Below are 27371 nucleotides of genomic sequence, written 5' to 3'. Positions count from 1 at the left end.
GACCCAGCACTTGGTCTTGTTGAATTTCATACAGTTAGCCTCAGCCCATCGATTCAGTCTGTCCAGGTCCGAGCACATAGGCTAACCAAGCACATAGTTGTCTGCATCTGGCTATGCAGTTGTGTTTTAAGAGCCTCAAGTATATTCTGTACAGTAACTTTTTACAGACATCTCTTCTACTTTATAAGAGGTCCTCAGTTCCCCACTACCAGCCATAGTGACAACTCCTTCTGTTTCTAATACAAGAAGCTATATGAAATCCCACCACAGAAGATTTAAGAATGCTTTTATAAAAATTTAGTCCCCAGTGTCTTCATTGAATACTACAAGTCAGATCTTGTTAGAGACCCATGGATATCCAGGGGGAGTTTAGGAAGCAGCTTCCATCACAATTTTGTTGCCAGAATGCATTTGTAGAGTCTAACAGTGACTCTCAAGTAGGTGGAGATAACCTCATGCTGAGTTCAGTGTGTTCCTCTTGATACAGAAACAAGGTAATGGCCAAATCAGTTCACCTCATCTAGTGTCCTGATTCTACTTACGGCAAATATCAGGTTTTTCTAAGGAAGATCTAAATAATGCAGCAGAGAAATATTTAAGAATTGTTCACATTCCAGTGAAAGGAGTATTTATTCTTTTCACTGAGCAAATGTAGAATCAGTTGCATGTAGGAAAGTCTCGTGCTAGCATTTCACATTTCAGCGTTTGTTTCTGTCTCAAAGCATGACAGCTTACACACTTTCAGAACAATCAGTCTGCTAGCCAAGAGAGGAAGCAGCGGCAGAAGGTATGTGTAGTCACATATGGCCAGATCAAGGGAACCATCCGGACTTAATACTGGCTAAAGCTCTAGCCAACAAATGTTCCAGATATCCGCAGAGAAATTTGCAGGCACCTGGATAGTCTGCATTGTGGGAAACAAACCTCACACTTACTCCCAGGTCTTACATTGCCAAAACTAGAAGAATCCCGTTTATACTGTATAATCTAAATTCAAACTGTTTTTATCCATCCCCACCTGTAAACAGCAGGCACAGTGGCTTCTGCTTGTCCTCAATTTTAGAAGAATACAACTTATGCCAGAGCTGCCACAAAGATGATCTGTGAGATTGTTGTGTGAGATAAGTGCATGGAAGCTGAAAGTCAAACTAACAGAGAGCCCTTGAACTCTTTTGCTGGTCATTCCTCCTGTCTTTTACAGTACTTGCTCTTGCCATATTTGCAAATAAGACTGTAATACAAGATGTCCTGGCCTTCTAAAAAACTTCTCTATTTGATACACAGTTATTCTGTAAATAAATCTGCAATGAAGTGCTTAAAGGTTTATTTCTTACTTTTTAGCAACTAGGCATAAAATATTGGGCTATAAAATGCTTACAAATTAGATTACTGGAAGTGAATAGAACGCATTGTTATCTACTGAACCAATGATGGGTCAAATGGCAGTTTGAATTCTCGTGGTGAATATGACTGTGACCTTCACATATACCATTGACAGAAAGCAATTTTATTTACATTTTTAAATCCACATAAAGGTGAAAGATGGTACTGCTACAAAATGAAACATTAAATTCTTTTGTCCCAAGGCATAACTGAGCTGTCCCAAGGTCACATGTAGCCTGAAATGAAGCAAGACTTTCTTAATCGTGCTACCAGTACATTTCATCCAGATCTGGTGGCACTGGTGGTCTATTTTCATTTACCAGTTGAAAAATCTCCTTATTTTAAGATGGAGAAATAAGAAATAATAAGAGACTGTTTCTTTTATCCCTTAGCTCTTTCTGCACAAACTGATCACTAATTATGTTGAGCTGCTATAACAAGCTACATGTTTCAGCTGTACAGATAAAAAGGTCTACCATAAAGAGATGGCAGGGTGAAAAAGCCTATTGAAAAGAAATATATCGCACCCTTCACGACCAACAGCACTACAATGTCCATATTTCTAGGAGAGTATATTTAGAAAATAATTAGAGATATGTATAATGTGACACAATCTGCACATTTAAGTATGTAAAGAACAGCATTTTTTCATTCTATGCGTACCAAATGCAGCCACCTGCCACTTTTAATTTAAAAAAATAATAATTTAAAAAAAAATCTATCCATTATATTCCAGCATTTCCTCTGCCTTTCTAAGCACCTCATGATGAAAAAGTTATTGCTAAAAGTCTAGTCTGTAACCACTATACAGTAGGCAGTATTATAAAGAAATTATAAATAATACAATAACTGCATTGTTCTAACCATTCTATGTACCACTTCAAGCTTCTCCAAGTACAATGTTCAAAAAAAGCAAAAGGTATTTATAGGATAACACCGTTTTGGAAAGTACTGTCACGCAGAGCACCTAGGAGGGTACATGTTTCTATAAATTATAGGTGGTTCTGGTAGCAAATGGCTATGATTAAGGTTGCCTGAAACTTCCATAATAAGACCTTTTTTTCAGTTGCTTATAAGTTTGCTGAACTCTTATCATTTGGAGTAAAATTTTCCCTGCAAGGTATCTGCTTCAATATTTGTTTAGTCTTTGTGGAAAGTTTAACACAAATGGTTTAGAGAACAAGATTGCAGGAAAATATACCTTGCTTTGAAAAAACACAGTTCTTCTTTGAGAAGTCCTAATGTTGCCTTTTGGAGAAAGAAAAACCTTTGAAATGTGGTAGGGCATGGCTTTTCTGTCAGGTATATACTTTTTACAATTCCTGAAATGTCCATTCAAAGCCAGTCTTGTTGGGTGTTTTTAATCTCAATTCTTAACTACTTCTTCCCAGAAGCACTTCAGCTTTTACAGCTAAAACATCACTAATATTCTTTACCACACTTCAACCCTCAGAGCTATTGTGTGGAATAACCTATACAAGCTTCAGCTCTGCAAAACAGAGCGTGCTTCCTTCAGCCCAGAGAGCTTGATGCACCAAGCTAGAATGTCCCTGCAATCCTTGCTCCTGACGTCCCAGACTAATAAGGTGCCAGAGCCAACTTCTGCTATCCTTTACTGACAGTTCCTGCTAGTGGCACCTGAGGATGGAGAGATGGCTAGACGTAAAGAGAGTATGCAGTAGTTTGTTGATAGATAGACACAAATCATTAAACAAAGCCAATTATAAGCTTAAAAATAATGGATAGGGAGTGAGGGTAGTGGCCTGCAAATTGTTAACTTGTTTCACGTTAACAATATATACTCATGGCTAACCATGAGTGTTGCTCTTAGGGAAAAATAAAAGCCTTCAGGATCTTGGGCACATAGACAGCTTTCTGCAAGTAATTAATTCACTGTGCTATGACAGACTGACAGGGAGTTTTTAAGATGTAAGAACAAGAATTGGACTCGGATGTAGATGTGAAGATAAAAGAGGTCCAACAAGCAGATTAAAAACAGGAAAGCAGAAGACTGCTTAAGCTTACTATTAGCAATTTTGGAAGATCTTCCAGGCTAGATCCTGAAGGTGCTTTTAATCACTACAATGAGGTGCTCACTCTCTCTAACAGGGACCTGTTAGAGTTCATAACCTGGAATTAGATACTTACAGATCCCTGCTGGGAGAAGTTTTCTGAAAGCACAATTCACAGAAGCTACCAAGCAGTCCAAACCAAGCAACCAAAGGAAGACAAGGAATTAACTTAAACACTTTCTGAGGTTTCCTAGGCATGAACTGCTTCTATAATGAGGCACCTTGTTTTACTGTTGCTAGTACATCCAACAGAGAGAGTTGGCAAGGCAACATAATTTCAACTTTCTAGTTCAAAAACTTCTTTCACATCAGAATAACCTTTTTTTCTGATATAGGGCTCTCAAAATCTGAAGTGCTTCCACTACGAAATAAACTTATGTGTATAGGGCCAAAGAGCAAGAGAGAAAGACTTAATACCACAAATATCTCAGAACTCACCTAAAAGGAAATCCTGCTTCCTGAATGAAGGAATACTTGAGTGCATTAAACCAAGCAGAATAAAACAAACAAGCACAAATCAAGAAAATCCCCCAGATTACTCTACCAGTCAGTGTTTAAAGCAATTACCTCAGAATTGTGAGTTTTGGGTTCACACTTCCTGAGTTAGAGAAAGAAAATGAATCCCTTAAATCCGTAGACAAGGGTTTCAGCCATTGGGCTGATGAGACAAATATGGATGGGGAACAAAAGAAATGGAGAGGGGAAGAGTCCTGTGACCTTACCATATCTTTAGTAAGCCTAGGGTGTTACTGACCCAGCTGGAACTACTTCCCGATGGCCAGCACTGCCTTATTTCTTGTTTTCATGTGCCTCTGTAAGTCAAGAGCATGATTACTAGAGAAGTTATGGTATTTTAGGCTGAAGTGGTGGCATTTAAGCTCAAAAATAACTCAAAAGCCTAACTATCACAGCTGATACTAATTCTGCTGTAAGTGATAGCTGAATGTGAGGTGCAGTCATTTATCTGGGAGCAGAGCTTAGCTGCATGTTGTTAGCTACTTAAAACTGACTAATGTGATGCTTGAATGTATGACTGAAGCTGACAGCTGAGCCCGGGATGATCAAAACAAGATTGCTGTGGTCTGACTTATATCAGCCATGGAAAAGGTAGTGTACAGTGAGAACATTCACACTGACAAATGTCTAAAGACAATGTTCAGAGTGTCATGAGCTGAAATCACCACACTAAGGAAAGCCAGAGCTTGAGTGCATTGCTGATGTGAAGTAATTATGAAGTAAATGAATATGAAATAGCTAACCAATTAAAGCTAGAAGCTGTGATAGAAGACAACAAAGATGAATAATAAAGAATATGGCATGTAAGAGAAACTTTCTGCATAATCATTTCATTGGACATTTGCAATGTTTCTTTACTGTTTTCAGTAGTAATACTGTACGAGCAAAAAAAACCCTGAGCGAAGAGTTCAGCCTTGAACCCAGCCTGTGACTGAAGTCAGAGTCTCAGGTTTGTGGGTAACACTGACTCAGCCACTAATAATGCCAGATGCTGTGTAAATGATTCTTAAGAAGCAGAGAATGACATAGAGGTCTAGACTTACAGGAGACAGACTCTTATAGAAATAGATATCAAAGGAGAAAAGACTGTGAAAGCTAAGCAATTGGGACAGGATGAATCTTTGTTGTTGATGAAACTGTTGTTTTCTTTGAGATTTAGGTTTGATTTCTAAGAAGGAATTTGTGCTGGGATTACCTTTCGATTACGGTACTTCTTTCTGTGCAACTTCAGTGATTCATTCATGTTTTAGAACCAACAGGATTTCATTAAAGATGAACCTCCTGTGTCTTCATGCATGAGAGTTAATAACATGCATTCCCTACCATTCTAAGTGAATTCACTAGCAAAAGCAGAGGTGATCAAAGCAAACATTCTTTAGGTATTAAACAGGTCGAACCATGCGATTTTTAAAAAAGGTAGCTCCCATATCATGTTTACTTATCATGAAAACAAACAAAAGAACATAACCTCAAATTTCTTTTTATAACAATTAGAGGTCACTTTTATGCTAACATTTCTGCTAAGAATTCTCTACCTAAGCAGTGATACATTTAACATCCTTAAGTAATCTGAAAATCACTTCCATTGTCAAAGAAAACTATCTCAATTAAAAAAAAAAAAAAAAGTTGAGTCCATTTTCTGTCAGGCTATCTTTATGACAGTTTTTATTTCCTAAATACATACTCAGAAGGCATTGGAAACTCGGATAAATTTATCAATGTAATTTCAGTTGGGTAGATTTTCCATCCCCACTGGGCATATTTATTGGAGTCTGACTGTAGCTGGTCACATTATTAATAGCAAACAATTTATTTGATTAATCTACCCTACATTTCTGTTCATGAAATAGCTTCTCCTGTTTAGATTTCTGCTTTTTTTATTCTAAGCATTCAGTGAATGTTTTCAGCATATATTAGACTGGAGTTTGTTTGAAAGCTGTTTGCTTCATCTAATCACAATGATTATTTCTTTACTGGAGATGGTGTGACTTGAAATCTTTAGTTAGTATTGTTAGTATTGTCTTTGTTCCTCTAATTGACTTTGCCACTCTAAGTGTAGTATCAGGAAAACTTGCGATGCGATTAGTGAACATCTAGTATTATGTTTGAATCACTGACTTACCAAGGGATGCACAAATCCACAAGGAAACAATCCTTCTCTAAACATTCATCAGACAAAACAAGTTTACACAGGTGTCTGTTGAAAACTGAATATAAAAGGATGAGAATACAGGAGAATTTAAAGCTTCTGAGGAGCAAGAACTTTACAGGTGATTCTTGTGCTATTATCCCAACTCATTTCAAGCCCCTCCCTGTTTTTCTGTGATACGTTTTCACAACACAGAACGATCCTTCATCCACTACTCCAACCATCCCATGATCAGCTAGAGCTAAATCAAGGAAAAAAGAGCAACATGGACCATGAGGTATAGGAGATGCAAGTAGTCCACAAAATGAGAATTACAGTATGTACAGGCAATGAGTTGCTGTTTTTAAATAGTTATTAAGATAAATCCACTGTAACTAGCCTTTTCTAAACATGCTGAAGAGATAATTATTCTGAACAGTCTTTGAGGTCCTAACTAAAAGGCAGGGCACAGAAAATTCCTCGAATTCAGAGATTAATCTTAAATCAATCATGCAAAGTGGACCATACTCAAAGAGGGCTAAGTGGAAATACTGTCTCAGACTCAGGCTAATTTCCCCATTAATATGCAGAGTTGAGGTAGAAAAAACTTCCATAGCAGCCTCCTAGAACCATCACACTTCCCACCAATGAGTAACTTTTCCTAATGGAATACATGAGCACATATGCCTCTCATTACCTGAAGTGTTAGAGGTCAGGAGGTTAAAAACTTTCCATGAGCGATGGAAATGGAGGTGCAAATTTTGGAAATGTACAATACATGAGGTAAAACTGAGTTCAAGGACCTGTTCAGCTTAGCTGAACATTAGCCTGAATCAACAGGCTAGCAAAGTCACAGCTCCACCTGTTGAGCTAAAGCAAATCATCCACCTACAACGGCTGGCCGCATAGATTCTTTTTTTTTTTTCCCAGACATAGATCACTGCCTCTGTGTCACTTGGAGAAAACAAACCACAAAAGTTTAGGGACAAATCACGTAATCGTTTCTCCAGGTGAAGGAGTACTGTAGCCATTGAGCCATTCACCCGAGAACAAAAGAACTTTGATCTAAAGGAAGGGTCTCATGGCAGATCAAAGACAGGACGACATTCTTCTGGGTAAATTTACTAAAGCATACCACAATGACAGAAACAATGCTAGAAATGAAAGCATACAGAACCCACTCAGCTCTTTTTAATTCCAAAGGAGACTAAGTTGCTCGGACCAAAGGCTCTGAATACCACATAGTCCTACCTGCACATTCGTTCACGTTTATTAGAAATGCTTACTTCTTCCTTCCTGCACTAGCTATGAATCGCCAATTCACACAAAGCAGGTCAAGCTCAAATGTAATGAACTATCATTCCAACCACCTTATAAAAACAGAACTATTTCTTAAGCTAGGACCTACCATTTTATGACTAGAGAAATCAATGGCAAAGTTCTCATGAGTCTGAATAGTCTTGAATCAACAGGAAAATTTCTTGTGGAAGAATAATAAGGGCACATTTTTTGCCTTACATGGTCATCATTCAAGTACATATGTCTTCTGAAAGGAAAAATATCTGCAGTGGTCTGCAAAAAAAGTACGTCACTACCAGTCAGACTTCAAATCTAGAGCACAGATACAGCACAGCATACTGGCCACACATGGCTTTCCCAGATATGTCACCATTATCTCCTTTTGTCATTCTAGAAAAACGTAAGTGGTGGTGCCTGAATACTTCAAAAATATGTTTACAAAAAAAAAAAAAAAAGAATTATCTATTTGAAAAGCCTAACTTTGGTTTCATTTTAGAAACAAAGATATTTCATTTCAAAAATAAAGACTATTTCTTCAGAAGCTGAATCAGTAGTCAGAATATGTCACAAATCACAATTCCAAATATTCAGAATCCAGAACAAAAATATTATCTGATAACTAATAGATAATTTTTATTATGCAATACTTATTTTGAAAACAATAAAGAAAACTTTAGGGGAGGGACTTTAAGAAGGACTTTTTACAAGGGCCTGTAGTGATAGGACAAGGGGCAATGGATTTAAATTGAAAGGGGACAGATTTCGATTAGATATAAGGAAGAAATTTTTCACTCAGAGGGTGGTGAGGCACTGGAACAGGTTGCCCAGAGAAGTTGTGGGTGCCCCCATCTTGGAAGTGTTCAAGGCCAGGTTGGATGAGGCTTGGGCAACCTGTTGTAGTGGAGGGTTCCCTGCCCATGGCAGGGGGTTGGAACTAGATGATCTTTGAGGTCCCTTCCAACTCTACCATGCTATGAGTCTATGATTCTAAATACATTTAGAATAAGGAATAACAGGTAGTGTAACACATGCTTATAAGCATAATATTGTAATAGATTCTAAGTAGCTCAGAGGTAAATTCAGCAAGTTCTTGGCAACAATACTACTTTGCAACATTCATAAAGATATTGATGTATGGCCTTTTCTGACATGGAAGGAAAAATTTCTATATCCTAAAATCAGAAATGAAAAAACCTTACTGCATTCGCTTTCTTATGGTCCTCGTTCTGTAAAGCACTGAAGCATATGTAACCAAGTCTCTTGACTTCAGTTAAGCTTGTGTTTTGCTTCTAAAAAATAGTTGCAAATCGTTGTCATCTACTCTGAAGTGTCTGCTACAACCCCACAATCTCAGAATATTCCATAAATTGTGAAGAATAAAAGCACTCACACCTCCTCTAATGTACTTAGTCACACATTTCCATATTCATTTGGATGGCATTACACTGAAAGACTGAATCATATCATTACAATCTGCCAATTTACCCAATAACTTTCCCAAGACTCACACTCTGCTCTAGCTAGCAAATATTTTGTGCATTTAAAATGCAAACACACACTGCATTCTGATACATTTATAATTCTGTGAGATAGTATCTTATTCCAATGACGAGTGCTAGTAGAGCCAGCAGAGCCGCTCACAGAGTAAGGATGCACACAGCAAAAGGTATCACCACTTGATTCAGTAGAAAGAAGCTGAAGATACAGCAGATGATTCACACAGAGCACTGTCTTTGATCAAAGGCCAGACGACGTCGCTCCTTACTCACTCCAAGTGACCACTCACAGAAGCAGCTCCACTGAAGTTAAGGATATCCTTCCTGCGAGTGACTCCTCAAAATCACAATGTTTTATAATTCAGATATTAGAAAGCAGTGTTACTAAAGGGTCATACTCTTGCACCTCTGTTTGCAACATGTACTGCACTACCATCTACTACAAGCAAGCTAATCAAGCAAATGGGATTGTCTGTGGAAGCAGGGAGAAGGAATAAGTAGGAATATAAAACTGTGGGCCTTGTTAAGGTAATATCCATTACAGATGAGGGCAGCAGGATGGAGCCCATCTTTTTTAATGGTGAAGGTTTTGAAGTACTATTTATTATGCACATCTTCTATGTCACATCTTTGTATTTGTACTCCTTCCTATTTCCCTGCTCTTTAAAGCAGCAGCAATTTTCCTCCACAAAGTAACAGTATTATTGCTATGTTTTACCCAGCAATATTGCTTACAAAATCTTCTGACGGTGCAAAGCATTCCTCATGTAGATGTTAAGAAAACACTCTGTATGCAATAGAGTAATTTCTCTATTGCATACAATTGCTGCACAATGTGACAACAGAAATTACTCTATATTAGAGTCAAATTATGGACTAACATTCTGATTTTAAACAGACCAATATTTTACAATATTGCTATTGACTGTGCAACAGTTGTGAGGACACAGCTTTAATATTATTCCTATCTTCAGCCCATACCTTCTTTTGCAAGACCTCAAATGCTATGGATGAGATATTGTAAATATAAAAAGCAGTCCATTAATTTTATATAAGCAGTTTTATATACCTGAAGGCCCTATGACAACCATTTCTTGACAGAATAGCCTAGCAGAATTGTTTTCTATAAGTTCAGTCAAGAACGGCTTATAAAATGGGTGTGCAGATAAATATTATGGTACTTGTGGTCTGAACTATCCGTAACAGAAATGCCATTAGTCAAAATTTTTTAAGAGCTGCCAATTATACTTTCAATTATAAGTAACTTTCGGTGATAGAAATGGGCTTCTTAATCTTTAACAGGAGAAAGAATATGTACTCCTCACACAAGTAAACCACTGATTTATATAGGAATTCTATGTTGTATAGGACTGCAGGATCAGGCCATAGGATCTGCTGTATAGAAGCATTTGGTTTTCAATAGTGTTCTCAATATATGGCTAGAATGTGTCTTCTTTTTTTTTCTTTTTCCTTTTACCTAGTGGCTCATGTGCACCTCTAAGACAAATGCAGGAAATATTGTGCCAGCTGAAATTCACTCCACATAATGCAGGCTGACACTGAGGTGGCAAGAGGGGCAGGGGTGTAAGACATGCTAGTCACTAATCATCTGTAATGTTACTTATGTTGTTTCTGACATAAGTATGCAGTATCAGGCAGAATCGCTATAGTCATAGGGCAAGATCCAAAACTACTGGAATTGTCAGAAATCACCACTGAGTTCAGGCATTTCTGAATCAAAACATCAAATGTTCTAACTAGAAAGTTAAGTAGCATCTTCTGTTTTTCAACGGAGGATGCTGTATTGGTTAGATTTTAAATGTCTGTTTACTTTTCTTCCTAAATAAATGAGATAAACTTAATATATCTAATTTATATACATATATAAAATAATATATAATATATAATTAATATATAATATTTAAAAATATATAAATATATGTCATATTTTAATGACAGGTGGTTCCAAGAACTAAGACCACTAGTTCACTTCTTTCCTGGTGTTATTTTGGCTGTCAGCACTGCTGCTGAACCTAAGTATCCTGTCCAGCTATTAGCAAATTTTAAGGAAATATACAACCGCACACAATAAGAAACAACCAGGCTACACACACAAAGAAACTACCAGGCTCTTCATTCTTTAACTTTTGCATCAAGTCTGGATTAGAAAATGAAATTTGAGGAAAATAGGGTGCTAGTATCATTACCATTTGGTAGGCTCCTAGAAAGAAAATTTTTAAAAATTCTCTCCCTTTTAATAATCTGCAGATGTGGAAAGAGCAGATTATCCTTCCATGCACTGGTCAACCTGTCATCAAAGTGATGAAACAGATTAACAGAAGAGGTGATACCCCAAAGGGCACTGGCAAAGCTAACACGTAAACAGGACAGAGACCGACTAGTGGAGAAATCATTTTACAGCAGACACAGAGGGCAAGGAAGAAAATATTACTAAACCATTCCTTGGAGAGGAAAAGACAGTGCACCTGGAGAGATGGATGCAGTGTGCAAGGCAGATGAACGTCCCTAAGACATTTGTCACTAGTTGGACTGCGAGACACTGACATTAATGAGGGTGGCATTTGGAAGATAAAAGCATTATCTCTGAAGCAGACAATAGAGTTTCCAGGCACCACACATTGGGACGTGGTGTAATCAAAAGGGACTGGAAAACGTTCACATCTAGCAAAAGCATCACAGTCACTACTGATATTCATGGGAGAATATGGATCAGGAATAAATGGCTTATGGTTTTGTCTGGAGGGTTGGTGGGGATTGTGGGTTGTTTTCCCTCTCAGCCCAGTCAATTCCCGTCATGTTCCTTTATTGAAGGACTCTCCATCAGTCAACCACTTACACCTGCCTCGTCAAAATTCAGTGTTTCATTGACAAGTGCATTTCAGGCAGCAGACCTCGAGAGGACAGCTCTGGTGAGTGGGGATTTACAGGGGTGGAGGTACTTCCTGTGATTATCTCCTTTTGAAAGCAAGGAGGGAGCTGGGAGATATCCCCAGCCCTGGCTGTCAGGACACAAGTAAGTGGAGGGAGTGAGATTTCTCTGCCCCTCACAGGTGTCTCAGAGTGCCACTACACCAAAAATGACATCAACTATGTCTGAGAGCTACTCCTGCCATGACCCAGGGGATGGGAAGTGTCATTATTTATTAATCACTGCCTGCTCTCATGCCTCTGTGTCAGCCATGTCCTACAGTCCTGTTTGACTCCGATGCTCTCAGATGTCTCTGGTGTCTCTCCAGAAGGACAGGATGCTGTGGTCCTGGGATGGAATGAGACAAACTCGAGCATCCCTGAACAGCTTTCCTAACCCTCAGGCTCATCCTGCCAGGGATCTTAGATGATTAAATCCAAGATCCCATCCTTGTTCCCTTCCACACTTATTTATTGCCTCTCTGGTCAGTTTTGTCCCAGAAAATAAAGCAGCTGCTTCGCCATTAAAAGAAAGCCAATCAGCAGCAACAGCAAATACATCGATCTGCTTGCCCGCCTGTCTACTTCTTCCTTCAGGAAAACTAACGCAGACAGCCAAACCCCAAGTCCTGAGCGGGTTTCAGGTGCGGTCTGAGCAGCAGGAGAAACTTTGACTGGCCCGGGACAGGGCGCCCATGAGAGAGAAGTTCCCGAAGACCAGCGGGTCCCCGGTAGGACACGGCGGGGCTCCCCGGTAGGGCACGGCGGGGGTCCCCGGTAGGGCACGGCGGGGCTCCCCGGTAGGGCACGGCGGGGTCCCCGCCGGGGCGGGGAGCGGGGAGCGGGGCGGGGCGGGGCGCTGTCCGCGTGCTGGCGCCGCCGCCCGCCCGCCCCGGGAGCTCTCCAGGGTGCTGCACGGCGCTGGCGCGGGGCCGGGGCCGGGGCCGGCGGGGGCGGGCGAAGCGGGGGCGCCAGCCCCGGGGCGGGGCGGGGCGGGGCGGCGGGGCAGCGGGCGGGGCGGCAGCCGCGGAGCAGGCACCTCGAAGTCAGCCTTGTCCCTCGGTCCGTCTGCAAGCCCTTGCCCGCCCTCCTCGCAGCGCTTGCCCTAGCCTTCCGCGGTTCGAAACATCCAGCATCTTCGGCCGAGGGGGAAAAAACACACTTTAGGGGGAAAAAAAAAAAAAAAATTAAAAAGCACGTGGACTAATCGTGCACTGAAGAAGTTTTAGACGTGAATCCAGTAACGAAAAGGAAAATGGAACCCCAACTAACCCAACATGTGATAAGGACGAACTCTTTCTGCTTCCTCTTTAATGCTGCATGCAAGGAGTGTAGCTTCACGTGTGAAGGTGCCATGTCCCCGTCTTGCTGCAGAGTATCCAGCACCTTCTGGCTGTCCTTCAATACCGTCTCTCTCCTCTTCGATTTAAAAATTGAAAGAGCAGGGGGAAGTGGTAGAAGAATCCCTCCTTTAATCGCAAACAAGCCCAGCAAGATGGATTCTGGGGAAAGAAGCTGTATTCCTAAGCAGTGACCGGTGTCATAGTAGTTAAACAGAACAGAAAAGCCTCTCACAAAGTCAATTCTTATGTAGATGAGGCGACATAAGAGCTTTTCTCTCTCTTCGCCGGTTTAGTGAATTTCTAATCTGCCCAAAGAAGCCCTAGAGGAATGAGGAAGAAAGGGTGGGAATATTGGGATTGCTAGTCATAACAAATATTACCGTGCTCTGGACTGTCGCCTAGAAGAACTACACTGAAAATTAGGGGTCCAACGCCATTGTCTCAGCCGAGTTATTTCTCTTGACCTTCGGCTTTGTCCATCCAGGCTGAACAAACTTCCTGCAATGAGCATCGCCCCTGCTCTCTGCCAGACACACAATTTTGGTCTCTCTAGGTCACGGAAAGGGAAAAGAGGATAAGAGGCTGTTTCCCCTCCAAAAGAAGGGCACTCGCAGAAGTTTAAACAACAGCCAGAAAAATGCAGGGTTAAACAATAAACTAGGAAATACGCTGTCCTGTTGAACAGAGAGCAGTTTCCACAGCATTGAGGACCCGCCAATATATATCATATCAATAAAAAGGAGCTCTTCGAAAGCTTGCATAGTAATTGAGATTGGAGATCTTTTTTGATATGGGTTGGCATTTCCTCATATCAATCTGACAGAGCCAACTCAGGAAATTGCTGGTAATATTCATCTGGGGAGCACTTTCATTAAACGTAATTCATTCGACTTTCACAATAAATTGAGTGACATCCTTACAGCAGAACCTTTTTATCCTTGATGAAGTGCTTGCCAGCCTTTGGTTTTCCACTTTATTGTCACATTCCTTAAAGCAGAATCGTCAACATGTCAATCTGCTGCATGAAAAAAATGCTAAAGCTGTATTTACAAAGCACCCAGGAGGTGGTTTAATGCTGACTTACAAGAAGAGTGAGTTGGGAGTTAAACTATCTGATAAATCACAGCATAACTTCACCCAAGCCCGATCGGGAGAGCAGAAGCCAATCCTAGAAGGAAGGATGGCTCACACATTCATTTTCTCCAAGTGCTGGCTCTTCCGAGCAATTGGTTTCTTAACCTGCTTCACAGCACTTTCCAAGACGACTGGGAAATTGGCTTTTTTGTTAATTAAAATGGCGGTTTAGAGATGCAGGGAAATATTAGGGGCTTAAAATGGATACCTCTAGGTACCGACTTGGAAGATTTGGCTAGTCAAAGAGAGGCGGGGATATTGGATTATATCCAGGTGCCTCCCTAAAAGGTGAAATCTGTTCCAGACTGCTTTCTCCAGCGATTTAAGAAATTAAAATAGTGTCTACCCAGCACCAGGAAAAGAAATTTCAGTGCGGGGAAACCCCTTCTTAAACTCCTAGCACAGGTCCTCGTGGGTTAGGAAGTAGGAAGGAAGCCCCGAAAAGATTTGCACCACCAAAAAAAAAAAAAAAAAGGCAGATAAGTTGTTTCACCTGCAGGAGATGCGAGATTGCGAGTCCGGTCACTATTTCCGTGCCTTACCTTCCGAAAGGGTAATTATTCCCCCTACAACCACCGCAAAAGAGTCTCTCAAACTCCTTAGAAAGAGGGACAGGATCGTCTCAAGGCTACACAAACTCTCTCGCACAAAAAGCCACTTCTCTCTCTCCTGCCAAGCTCTCTCCCCACCTTCCTCCCCCCCACTCCCCCCACCCCCCGCCTTCGACGTCAAATTGAAAATTGCAAGGAAAACGCTTATTTGGGGGGAAAAAAGCAATACCCGAATGCTTTCAGCACCAAATGCCTCTGAGAAAATACTGTGGGTGGTGATTGTGATAGGACAAAGCCTTCTTTCTTTTTTTTTTTTGTTTTTGTTTTTGTTTTCTTTTATCTTCGCTGTCTATAGAGGGTTGTTGGTTTGTTTTTTTTCCTCCCACGACAAAGTAGGACACAATCAGTAACTATCTTTAAAAAGAAAGAAGGAAAAAAAAAATCAACCCTTCTTCGCCGGCACGTGATATCTCTTCACGTTCTCCATAGCTTTCATTAACCGGGGTGAAATGACCGCAAATAGTGCGACACCGAGCGAAATTAAATGCACACAAACTCTGGAGCCACCAACCCCCTTTTTACCCCTTCAGCAAATACTGTACCAAGCGTGCCACCGCTGAGGACAATTTTGAGCCTCTGTTATTCGCGACGTTTTTGCAGGGAAGCTCCGCACGGCTGTCAGAAGGCCTCCAAACTACAGTGACGGTGTGGAATAGATCTTAAAATCCCAGCCCGGCCCGAGGAGGAGGTCAGCCGGCTGTTTCGAGACCCTCTGCCAACGCCATCGCCCTGTAAAACCAGGCGCCCCGGGAGCCCCGCGGTTGTGCCATCTGACAAAGTGCCGCGCAGAGAAGCTCCCCTGGCGAAACAACCTGTTCGCGAGCCCTCGACCGGGGGTGAAAAATCACCCCTCCATTTGCTCTGGCGCTGCTTAAATTCTGCACGGAGTTAAAACGCTCTGTCAGGCACCTCTGGTGTATATCCTAATGCACAAACCCTCCGGTGAAGAAACACTTTGCTGGGAAAAGGCGACAAGCCGGAGGGGACTGAGGGGGGAGCAATCCTTACCCCAGCAGCATGCAATGCAAAACTCTGACTGGTTTTAGCTCCGTATCCGCTACGTCGGGTAAGGAGCACCTAAGTAGTGAGCTGGAGTCTCTCCAAGCCGGAGTGATCCCAGCAAAACAGGGACATGCTACCATTCCTTGCTTGCACCGTATGGGAAGTCCGCCCTACAGCATGCGAAGGCTGTGAACATGTTAGAGGGGGGTAAAATGCTGCAATCTGCAAGGCATTTTGCCGCCCGGCGCCCTGCGTTTGCCGGAGGGGTGCGCAGGATCCGGCCGGCGGCCGGGGAGCGGCAGGACGGGGCGAGCGCCCGTCGCCGCCGGGAGCCGCCGGGCAGCAGCTCGCCGGTCCCCACCGGCACGAAGGGACTCTTTAGCGCCCTGTACGGAAACAATCTGCCTCCTCCTTTCGGGCCATCCTTCACCTGTCCCACTGAGAAATAACTAGTTACGGTCCTCACCGTCTTTGTCAGCAGCCCGCGCGTTTTGTAGTCGCTTCTACAGCTGTTGCTTTCCACCCAAGAAGGAAAGAAAGGGAAAAAAAAAAAAAAAAGAAAGAAAAAAAGAAAGAAAGAAAAGAAACAACCTGGCGGTTTATATCCTGTGGTGTCGGACTGGAAATTCACCGGCAACTACGTAGAAATTACACGAGAAGGTTTCCATTAAGGGAACGATGTAAACCCCAGTGTCCTTACAAAGAGACAGATCTCAAACCTAAAAGAGTCTGCGATCTCCTGGCGGTTTTTTTTTTTTTTTTTTTCTTTCTTGATATTTACGTGCGTCCTTAATGACGATTTTGAGCTCGGCACAGCACTGTTATTTAAGAAAACATTATCCATTAGAATAGGACCAAGAGACTTTCAAAAGAATGGCGGTGGAGTCTCGTGGTAAATAAGATCGAGTGTAGCTGTTTGAACACTTTCTGCAGCTCTCTAAATTAAAAAAAAAAAAACAAATAACTGCAAGCCTTTAAAGGTTAACTCCTAATTCTACCAAATAAGTACCAAGTTATCCGTTTAGGCCAAAGGAAATGCACTTCCACCGCAAATCAAATATAACATTTTCAATACACCGCACAGCTCGAAACAAGGAGAAAATGCATGTCTCGCAGAGGCTAACTAATGTTCTTATCAATAAACATAATACGGTGAACCATCTCTACTCCAGCAAAATTCCTACTCGTTCTGGTCAGCTGTGACCTCTATAAATTTCATGCAATAAGGCTGGATGGCATATGGCTCTATTAAAAATGGGAAGAAAAGCAGAAGCACTTTTTTCCCAAGATTTCAGCAGGAAAAGATTTAACAATGGGGGGAAAAAAGAGCAGTGGTTTGCTGGGTGAAGAGAAATTACAAGCCATGGAGTGTCTGTCAACGAGTAACTTCGAGACAGCCCAGCCTCACTGCAGCTCTTCACCGTCACCGAATATCCCCTAATTCAGGCAGAGGGGAAACTGGTTGTCTCTTTCTCCTATATTATTAACCCCTCTCAAGGAGGGTTTTTTTCACAAACTCCATAGGAAGCTGCTTGTGCTGACATTTCATTCACCCTTCCTAACAGGTTGGGTACTGGAAATTTAATTCCTAATCGAACCTGCTCTAGTCCGAGCGGGGTGTGCACCGAGCAGGGCACACACACGGACAGGTACAACAAAGTGCGGCACCTTGCTGGTTTGTGGGACCACATTAAAGCTTTAATCAAAACTTCATGCTTCGATGCTAATAAACAGTTCATTGTCACGCTATGGCCTAATGCAAACTTTCAGAATCACTCCCTAAATACAGAGAACAGAGAGAGATTGGCATAAACGTGAAGTATCGACTCAGAAAGAAGAATCGAGTTAGACAGGGAAATCCTTTGGATCGCCCCCCCTCCCTCCCCTCGAGCATTTTGGAAGAAGACACAGCCCAGCCGAAGAGCGCATCCCCTCCTCCTAGCTTGTCTTTTATTCCTGATTTTTTTTTTCGTATCATTTTTCGCATTGTTTCGAGGGAAACTGGAAAATTATCGTCTCCTTTATTCTGCAATGCCAAGCCCTCGGAAAGAAAAAAAAAAAAAGAAAAAAAAAGGGAAAAAAAAAGCATTCAGGTAATGAAGTCTGTAACTAAACGGTAATTGAATCAGCATAATTTGCACACTGAATGGTTTTCAAATGCTCCCAGTTTACAATTAAAGGAGAATTAATGCGCTTGTTGTTCAGACTGCAGCGCATTAGAATAAATCCAGCACTGTTGTTGTAATGAGTCGAGAGCAGTTTAACTGCCAGCAAACACATTTAAAATTTAACACGACGTATCGATCTCGCTCCGGCTTTTTGATAGATTATTTGCCACGCACTTTTCTCCCCGCTCCCCCACCCCCCCTTACGCGCTCACCCCGGCTATAAAATTCGCCGGGAGGAGAGGCGTCCGCGGCAGAGGTGGCACCGCCCGGCGAGGGCAGGGGCCCCCAGACTGGAGCCACGTCAGGCGGGCGCGGGACGGGACGGGCGCGACCCTCGGCGCTGCGCGGCCGCGCTGGGCGCTGCGCGGCCGCGGGAGGAGCGCGCCGCCCCGCCGCCCCCCCCGCCCGTTCCCCCCCCCCCCGCCCGGCCCGCTCGGGATTGGCTGACCCGCGCTCGGCCGCGCTCGGCCGCGCCGCGCTGCCCCACAGCGCCCCCCGGCGGCGCGGCCGCGCCAGCGCAGGGAGCGACGGTGCAGGCAGCGCCCGGCGGCCGCGGAGCCGGAGCCGGAGCCGGAGTCGGGCTGTCGCCTCCCTCGGCACAGGTGGCGGGGTGCTTCTCTCGGCAGGGCTCCTGGAAAAGGGGCTTTTCCCTCCCCCGCCGCCACGGGGTCGAGCTCCCGCCGAGCGTTCGGCTGCTTAATGCATCGCAGGCGATCGAGGGTACGGGCTACAAAGGAGCGGCCCGCCTTGTTTTTGTTCCTTGCGATCGCAGAGGGAATAAAGTGTGTGTTAAAGGAGATAACGCCGCTGTTTACTCGTGTTCCCCCGGTAATCTTAAAGGAGATTTGCTACGAAAGTCAATGACACTTCACGCGGAAAATACTAGCTGTGCTCGTCCCCGAGTGCCTGCACGCCTGTGTCGTGCTGCGCTGCCCGTAGCTGCTGGCGGGGCGTCCTCGCCCGGAGGGGTTCTCACCCTGAGAAGGGAGCAGAGGGCAAGAAGTTGCCTTCAGCCCACAGCCTGGGCGGGCGCCCCAGCGGCGGCGCTCCGGTGCCCCCGCAGGCACCGGCGGACGCGGCCTGGGAGGTGGCACCTGGAGCCCCGACCCGGGAGCCCTCGACTCTGCTCTCGCCCGGCGGCGCGCCCCTTCCCCGCGGAGAACTTACGGGTCTGCCCCCCCGCCCTGCGACCCGCCGAGAGCTCTGGGGAGAGCCCCGCGCCTCCCCGCCCCGGCCCCGGCCCCGGCCCGACCCCGGGAGGACGGGACAGGGCTGGCTGAGGGCGCCAGTAGTTGCCGTGAGTTAGTTCGTTCTCCGCCAGGCTGGTGCCCTCCTCCTCGCCGAGCTCCCCCCTCCCCGGCCCGCTGGAGGGGCCGGGGACACTCACCAGGTAGAGGGTTGGCTGCAGCAGAAGGACCGCGTACCAGTACACAGCCTGCATCCTCGCCGCTCAAACTTCCCCCGCGCTGCCTTCGCTGCCTCTTTGTTCCTTCCAGAACATAGATCCACCTGACATCCACTTTACAGAACAAGCAGAGCTCTCACCAGCCTAGATAAAAATGAAATTATAGACCCCATGACCACAAGACAAGGTTAGGCTTGAGACAAGGGGGGAAGAGAGGTGTGTAGGGAAGGGGGGGAGGGAGAGAAGGAGGAGATGGGGTGTGTGGATGGGGGTGGGGGAAACGAAAAACGATTAAAATCGAGTTAATCCAGCGTCAGAGCAAAGTGATAGCACGGTCCGGGCTGGCTGCAGAGCGCCTGTAGGCAGCGCTCCCCGGCGCTCAGTCCTTTTACTGGGCGGGAGAGCCCCGTGGTGTGGGCTGGGACGGCCCGAGGGTGCCACTGCCAGCCCTGCCCTGCCTGCTTGCCTGCCTGCGCGCCCTCGGCGGGGACCGGGCGGCCGCCGCCCGCCGGTCGGCTGCGGAGCCCCGGCAGCGCGCTGGAGAGCTGAGCGGCGCCGGAGCGAAGCGAAGGGGCAGGAGACGCTGGGATTCGGGCTCCGGTTGCTCCTCGGCGCTTGAAGCCGAGGCGAAGAGCTTCGCCTCCGGGACGCCCGAGCAGGCTCTGCGTACCCCCACAAGCGCCCACCTCCCTCCGCCGCTCCTGCTGCGCGCCATGCCCTGCCCCGGGTCGGGACCGCGCCCAGGGGCGCCCCGACGGGCGCGGACCCCCCTCCCCGGCCCCAGCCCTCCTCCGCCCCCGCGCCCCGCGGACAGCCCCGCCGCCGCAGGGGGGCCGCGGCGGGGATACGTACGGCGTGGGGGGTCCGACGGCGGCCGGGGCTCCGCGGGGCGCTCCATGGGCGAGCCTAGAGGGGCTGAGCGCCGCGGCGCAGCCTGCCGCCCCTGCGCATCTCCTCGCCGCGCTCCGCGCCGAGGGGTCCCGCGGCCGCTGTGCATCCGGCGCAGGCACTGTCAGGGCGGCGGGGCGGCTGGCAGGCTCTCCCCCCCTCGCCTCCCCTTCTCCGCACACGGCCGCGCTCCGGCTCCGCCGAGCAGGACACTTACGGGAGGAGGGAGCTGCCCGGGCTGCCCGCTCGCCTTCGGCGGGGGGCGCGGGCAGGAGCGGCGGCACCGGCGCTCCGGGGCGTCCAGGGCGATTTGTCTCTATTAAAAAAGACTTATTGGCGAGGGAGCGGCGAGCGCCTGCTATTTAACTTCAGATAAAATCTATCTGCAAAGACCTTGGCCGATCATCTTAAAATAAAGCGCTGGAGCCGAGCACTGTCCGAGCCTCACTGCTTGGGGAGAGAGAAAGAGCAGCGGAGGGGGGAGGAGAGGGGGGGCTGCCTGGCGAGGGGGGAAGGGAGGAGGGAGGAAGGGGAGTTTAGCGGCGTCCCATCGTCTCCTCTGAACGGGGTGATGAATCAGAGCCCTCCCCGGGCGGTGCGAGCTGCCTTGCGCTGCCCGCGCTGCCTGCCTCGTTGCCTGCCCTGTCTGTGCTGCCTCCCCTGCCCGGGCTGCCTGCGCTACCCGCGCTGCCCGCCTTGCCCGGGCTGCCCGCCCTGCCCGCCCTACCCGCGCTGCCGCCTGGGGCACAGTCCCTTTCCCCCGCCGCCGAGTGCCCGTCCAGCGCCTGAAGGAGCCTGCGAGCGCACCTCTTTGCTCTTTCCTGCCTTTCATTCTAGTTTTTCCACCTCCCTCAGGGGTGTCCCGTGCAATTACGGGCTGCTTAGCCTGTGCGGGCAGCGGGCACCCGCCAGCCAGGCACTGAGGTGACGGGATCTTGGAGCGGAGCTGGGTGACGGCTGCGGGAGCCAAACTCTGGGATTAAAGGGTTGCTTCTACCCCGCAAGCAGGAACCTGTAGCTGGACAGCCTTTCGGAGTGAAGCTGGAAAGCTCATCCCTGCCCGATGCTGTGGCTAATCCCGCCAGCTGTCATGCAAAGGGAAAGGTCTCCTCGACCTTGTTTTCCTTCATCTTTACAAGGAGTCCTTTGGGTTTTTTTTTCCTGCCCTCTTCCGTCCCCCAAAATGCATCATTACCCGTGTGACATTGGCATAGGGTGAAGGGGAGGATACCAACAGCACAGGGTAGCCTTACCAGATGCCCGGGCTCGATGGCAAAGCTCAGATTATCACCTCCCAGAGGGGCACCAAGAAGCAAGTCAGCATGCTGCACAGTGCCGGAACTGAGAGAGAAAAAGGACTTCAGTTGTCCTGCCAAATCCTTGCTTCCCTTAGAGCACGTCCTGGTAATTAATATCTGCAATCTGAGGCTTCAGTACCAAGCTGTAAAATACTGGTTTAATTCGGGGGTCTGAGTTTGGAACACTGTAATAAAAGGCGAGCAGGGAAAGGAGAGGGAAGGTAACGAGTACTCCTTGAAAGAGCTGCACCAGAGCCTCCCCCATGGCCATTTCTGCTCCAAACACCTGGAAGATGGACACTTCCATATGTCTCCAGCACCATCACTCTGCTAGACATGTGAGATGCTCACGTCACAGCATTGAACAGAAGCGTGCAGCCTGCAAGGAATCATACTGTCATCCTGCCCCTCCAGACAGCCTCTGCATTACAGTGCAGGCTAAAGCTGCCTAGGGACTCCTTGTTTCAAATGGGGAACAAAAAAATCACAGCTGACTTTTCCCTTTCAACTCCCTCCTTCCTGTCTATTCCACTCTTACTTCCCCACAAGTGAGGGACTTTGTCCATATTTAGTAATCAAACTAGAGATAGATAAATCAGATAGATAGATAGATAGATAGATAGATAGATAGATAGATAGATAGGTAGATAGAAAGAAAGAAATGTTGCTCTCTTTGCATAGAACAAACTTGCCATAAGCTGCATGGAGCTTACTGCCGATATTTGCAATAAGCTGCTGCTACGTATTTAGACCCAATATGGTTACTCTTACCTTAAATATGAGATTGACAGGTTAATATGGAGGAAAAGCAAACTCTAAGTGTGCCAGATTGCAGCAGGTCACGTTGCTGAGGAAGACATCATTTCTTCAAGAAGGAAAGATCCTCTCTTCAAGAAGGAACAATTCAACTCTACGGTCTGTGTAACTTGATTCAGCTTCTCCAAGGTCTGACCATTGACGTCTTCATATTGGAAGAGACAAGGAAGTAGTCTTTGGAGACGAATTATTCCTTCTGCCGGTCAAATAGAAGAAGGTCCTCCCATTCTTTCTCATCCAGATCCTTATATCTCATTTAGGGGAGCATTGTGGACGAACTCCTGGCTCCATTGGAATCAAAAACCTGGCTCCTCTTTAATTCAGCCAACTAAAATTTCCTCTCCCTGTAAACTCAGCAAGGTCTCCTACGAACAGCCTGGTCTGTACGGTACCTACTTGGGCTGTCAGCAGGCTCGTGAGGCAAAGTTCTTAAAGACAGAGGAATCTGTTTTCTGGCAGGTTGAGACTGATCCAAGGTCCCATTGGTTTCACTCAGGGCTTCTTTGTTCTTCAGCTGGACTCTTCAGCCAAAGGCCACTGGGACAAACTCTTCAACTACAGTAGAACTGAGCTTTGATTCAGAAATGCTGTTTGGACTGCTCCTTCCCTCCAGAAGAAAGGAGCAAGGAGTCTATGGGAGCTTGGATTGATATTTTTCATTAAAAAAAAAAAAAAGCAGGCTCCAAAGTATTGCAGCTGTGAACATGTGATACTTTTTCAAAGGGAATGCAATGCTTATGAAAATCTGACATTTAAGATTTTTGGACATAGCCTTTTGACTTTTATCTGATTCTGTAATATTGGTACAGCAGCTTAAGTGGAATATTAGGGTTTTTTAAAGTGAATTTTAATTTCAACCACTTGGATATGTTTGTAATCTTAGCAATAAGGTCTCCAGTAAGGTAGTGTCAGCCAGTCAGCCAGTGAGATTTTAAAGAAACACAAATTCTGAGTTTACTAATGGACTCTAAAAAGTCCAATTAGGCTTTAAAATGCAACCAGACTGTTTTTAAAGCTTTGAAATACATTCTAACCTTTAGACATCTTCCCTGTTACTGCGAAGATAGCTTCCTGGCTTGCAGAACTGAAAGGGTCACAAGCAGAAAATCCAAGACAATGGCAAGTGATTAATAATTGCTACAGGTTCCAGCGGAAGATGGGCACATGGTTTAATTGCTTGAGGCACTAGAAGAAAATACAGTGCTGTAATGATAAATATCAAATGACTGTGCTAAACTTACTGTGCAATGTAGCTAACCTGCCTAAACATGGACAGTTATATATGAAATAAAAACAGTAAATAGATGTTAATTATACTATTCGTATAGACTGTGTGCCTTATTTTGGAAATACTGCTTGGAAAAAAAGCAAGTAAAGCAAAGAAGGCAAAGGTGGGTGAGAGTACTAAGGGCTGAAACAAGTCTAAGAAGGTGAAAAAACAGGGCAGCTTAACCACCATTTTTTGGTCTGCTCTTAATGAAATTTTTTCTCAGTGTTTCAGGGTTACAGTCAATGCCTTGGTTGAGAATTTTGGCTCTGTTAGTCAAGGGAAGTTTTGTTCCATCTCTTTAAAGGATATACTAAAATGTCAACAATGGCTGTCTTGAAATAAAAAATTAGCCTGTGCTATAAGCAAATATCATCTCATCTATATGCCTGTTGAAGTACTATTGAATTCAACTGGAGTTGCATGTGCACTACAATGACAGATTATGGCCTCCACAGCTTTTCTATATTTGTACTATACAGTGTACAGGCCAGATGCCTCATACCACTCATGTAAATAACCTCACTGAAACATTCTTCATATTGCCAACCATTAATTCATCAGACCTTCTCTTTTTATCCCTTCCCCTCTTCACATTTTAAATAGATTTCTTTTGTTTCAAGGAAATCTTCATGTTTGAACAGAGTATTTTTATGGTTAGTATAAATACTACAAACAGAGTCCCTTGTCACATTTTATTTCCATTCTTTCAAGGTCAGAATATGACAGTATGTACCATTCATATTTCTAAATATAAAAGTATCTCTGAGAGACTTTTATTTTTATTACATTGATTTCTGCCTACTTACAGTCAAAGACATACCACAAAGTCATGTTACTCTGTATTCCATATGGAAAAATACAGGAATACTTCAACCATTTCAAGAGAAATGCCTTGAATTCATGGTATTCTTAATTATTTCTCCTGTCACTGTGTCATGAGGACTCACACAACGTTGGAGTGAGATGTGACGCTCAGCATCAAAGACGACTAAAAGGTAATGTACAAACAGCAGCGTCTGGATCGCTCAGTGCTTCTGTGATACAAATATGAGCAAGTCTACAGGCTTCACTAGGCTTACTCCAGGTGACGCTCAGTGCACACATATGTACTCAGGATTTTTCCCCAAATTCTTGAGATGAGGTTAGACATAAATTATTGTCTAGATGAATAAAATTTACAGGCAAGTTCATCTACAGGATTTTCTCATTAATAATGCCTTTAAATCCAAGGCAGGGTGAGGAATCTCAAGATTATGAATATAATAAGTTAAAAAGCTTTCTAACCTTTTTTGCATAGGCAGCTTCTTTTCTAACGTAATGTGTATAATAGAGATTTGTATTTGCATTCCACATTTATTTCATTCATTAGATCTTGACAATTTTCTACAGTGGAAATAGAAGAGTTTTAATAATACCCATAAGAAAAGAAAAGAAAAAAAAAGAACTTCGAGAAATGGAAGGATTCTGTATTGAGTCTGTACGTTGTCCAGAAAATACAACAACTTGAGTGAGTTTCCTGAAGACATAATTAGATTTCAAAAATAGTGTTGGACTAAGTGAATTTCTTAATTAAAATCCAATTATTGGAATACTTCATGATGGCGACTCTAGGGATTATTAGCTGACAGCAACACTTGTTGAAATAATAAAACTTGATAACACAAGTTTTATTAAAATCTCTATGTGTATGTGTATGGTTTTTAATTGCAAAATAACACAAGGTATATAATGTCAGCTGGGAAGGCTTTATACAAGAGAGCTAATAAGAGAGCTAAATTGTCTTGAAGAAAGAATTGATGTGAGAGAAAGTCTGCAAGGCCAGTTGCGTTCACCTTCTACGTGATGGCGAAGAAGAAAGCAGGGAAGTCCCCAAAGGCTTCTCGGACTGCCTGCAGAGCCAGAAGAAGGAGGGATGCTCACAGCCCAGGGCACTGTTGAAGCAGCCGCTCTTGGGCTCCTGGAAGCACACTGGTCTTCAAGGCTTGGGCCAGGAAGCTGCACAAACCCTGAGCATTCAGGGCAGAAGGCCACTCCACAGAGAATGACGAAGAATGGCAGAAGTTCTCCACAAAATCCTGCCAGGGTGGGACATCCTTGCTCTACACCACGTGTGCCAAAACGACACCATGTAGCTGCACCTTCCAAAGCAGCATAGTCAACTGTTCTCCATCCACAGTATTGCAAGTAGGAATAAACTCTCTGACACAACATTACCGTCATGGAAGAGAGACATGCTAGTGTCATCCCCTCTGCCATCTTTTCTCTTTCATACTGTATTAGTTGTGTACGCTCAACAGCAGTGCTGGGCCAACAGTCCTGAAGACAGAATCTGCTTGTCACTCTACAGAGCAGCTGCAGCAGAAGCCAGGCAGGGCAGGACACCAGGGTGCACCACTGATTGGCCTCTCTTTGGTGACGCAGCGATCACGTTGAAGGCTCTGAGGGCAGCTCCTTCCTCACACCTCTCCGTCCCTCGGGTTTTGTGCCAAGCACATCAGAGCAAAGCAGACAGGCAGTGGTGCTGGGTCTTCTGCTACGTGCTCACCCGTTCATGGGGAGTTGGGCTGGGGCTACAGCTTTTACGTACTGCACTAAGAAGCCTCAGAGCTCTGCTCACATAAGAAAGGGAAGTACAGGAGGTGAGTGACAAGAACTGCTGGTGTCCAAAAGGAAGCTTATTGTCTACTAAGGAGGCAGCTGATAAAGGGATAAACGATCTCCGTCAGAACAGCCTGCGAGTTGAATTCAGATACTGGGATCTTTGTGCCAAATACTGCTGCCACTGGCTGTAGCTAAGAAGAAATGGGCTCCTGAGTGAGTCTTCAGTGCAATATGTGGAGCTCTGCACCCTTTCAGATTGCTTCTACTTTGTGGCGGATTTGTAAGCTACCTATAACGCTGAATTTGCCAGGAGCCCAGTGATAAGCAGAACCTGCGTGAGGGGGATATTTTACCTTTCACAATGACATAACTTAGTATCATTTTTCCTGCAAAGCAAAATGAGCTATCAGCAAACAACTCAGAAACAACTGTGCCTTTCATGGTTTAGACCCTTAAATTTGGGTGGCCAGTCTGCTCCTCTTCAGATAAATGAAAGTTTTGAGACTTCCTTCAAACGAGTGGGAGTTGAGCCTTTGTGAGAAGTCTTGTTTGGGTACCTCTTGCAATGACAAGAATTTTTAAAGACAGGTTTTGTCTAAGCCCTCATCTAGTAAATGATTTCATGTGGCCAGGCATTAAGGCCAGTAAGGAAAGTCTTTAAAAGAGTTAAAGGCTATTTGCACTTCAGGATCAGGATTTTCTATTGCAACTACAGTAATGAGGGCTTTTTTGTTGTATGCAAAAGTAAAATCAGAATTCCCTCAGACTTCTTCATTATTGTTTCATGTGTTTCAGACATTCATAGGTGTAAAGGACAATATTCAGCCAGACATGAGCCCGTTCAACTGGACAGCATCCTGTTACTTTACTCAACTGCAAACAAGTTCCAATATTTTCAATATTTAGAGGATAAAAAAGAAATGTGAGAATATGAAAATGAGCTATATACTTTGTAAAATCATGTGAAAATATGTTGTTTCACCTGTAATAGCAGTACAATAATTAATTGCTTT

General features: G+C 44.7%; 1 protein-coding gene across 1 annotated transcript in view; it reads right to left on the bottom strand.

The window, feature by feature from the left end:
• The window catches only part of NXPH1 (neurexophilin 1), a 150979-nt gene extending 131458 nt beyond the window's left edge, over positions 1–19521 (bottom strand). Inside the window, exon 1 of the mRNA XM_086614803.1 lies at positions 19468–19521. Coding sequence (XP_086470929.1) covers positions 19468–19521 — 54 coding nt within the window. The remainder of the gene's footprint in view (positions 1–19467) is intronic.
• Positions 19522–27371: the final 7850 nt, after the last annotated feature.

Source organism: Tauraco erythrolophus, chromosome 7 (genome assembly GCF_009769465.1).
Source record: "Tauraco erythrolophus isolate bTauEry1 chromosome 7, bTauEry1.pri, whole genome shotgun sequence".
Lineage (NCBI taxonomy): Eukaryota > Metazoa > Chordata > Aves > Musophagiformes > Musophagidae > Tauraco > Tauraco erythrolophus.
The sequence above is the reverse complement of the archived record's forward strand: the minus strand, read 5'-3'. Positions and strand labels throughout refer to the sequence as shown.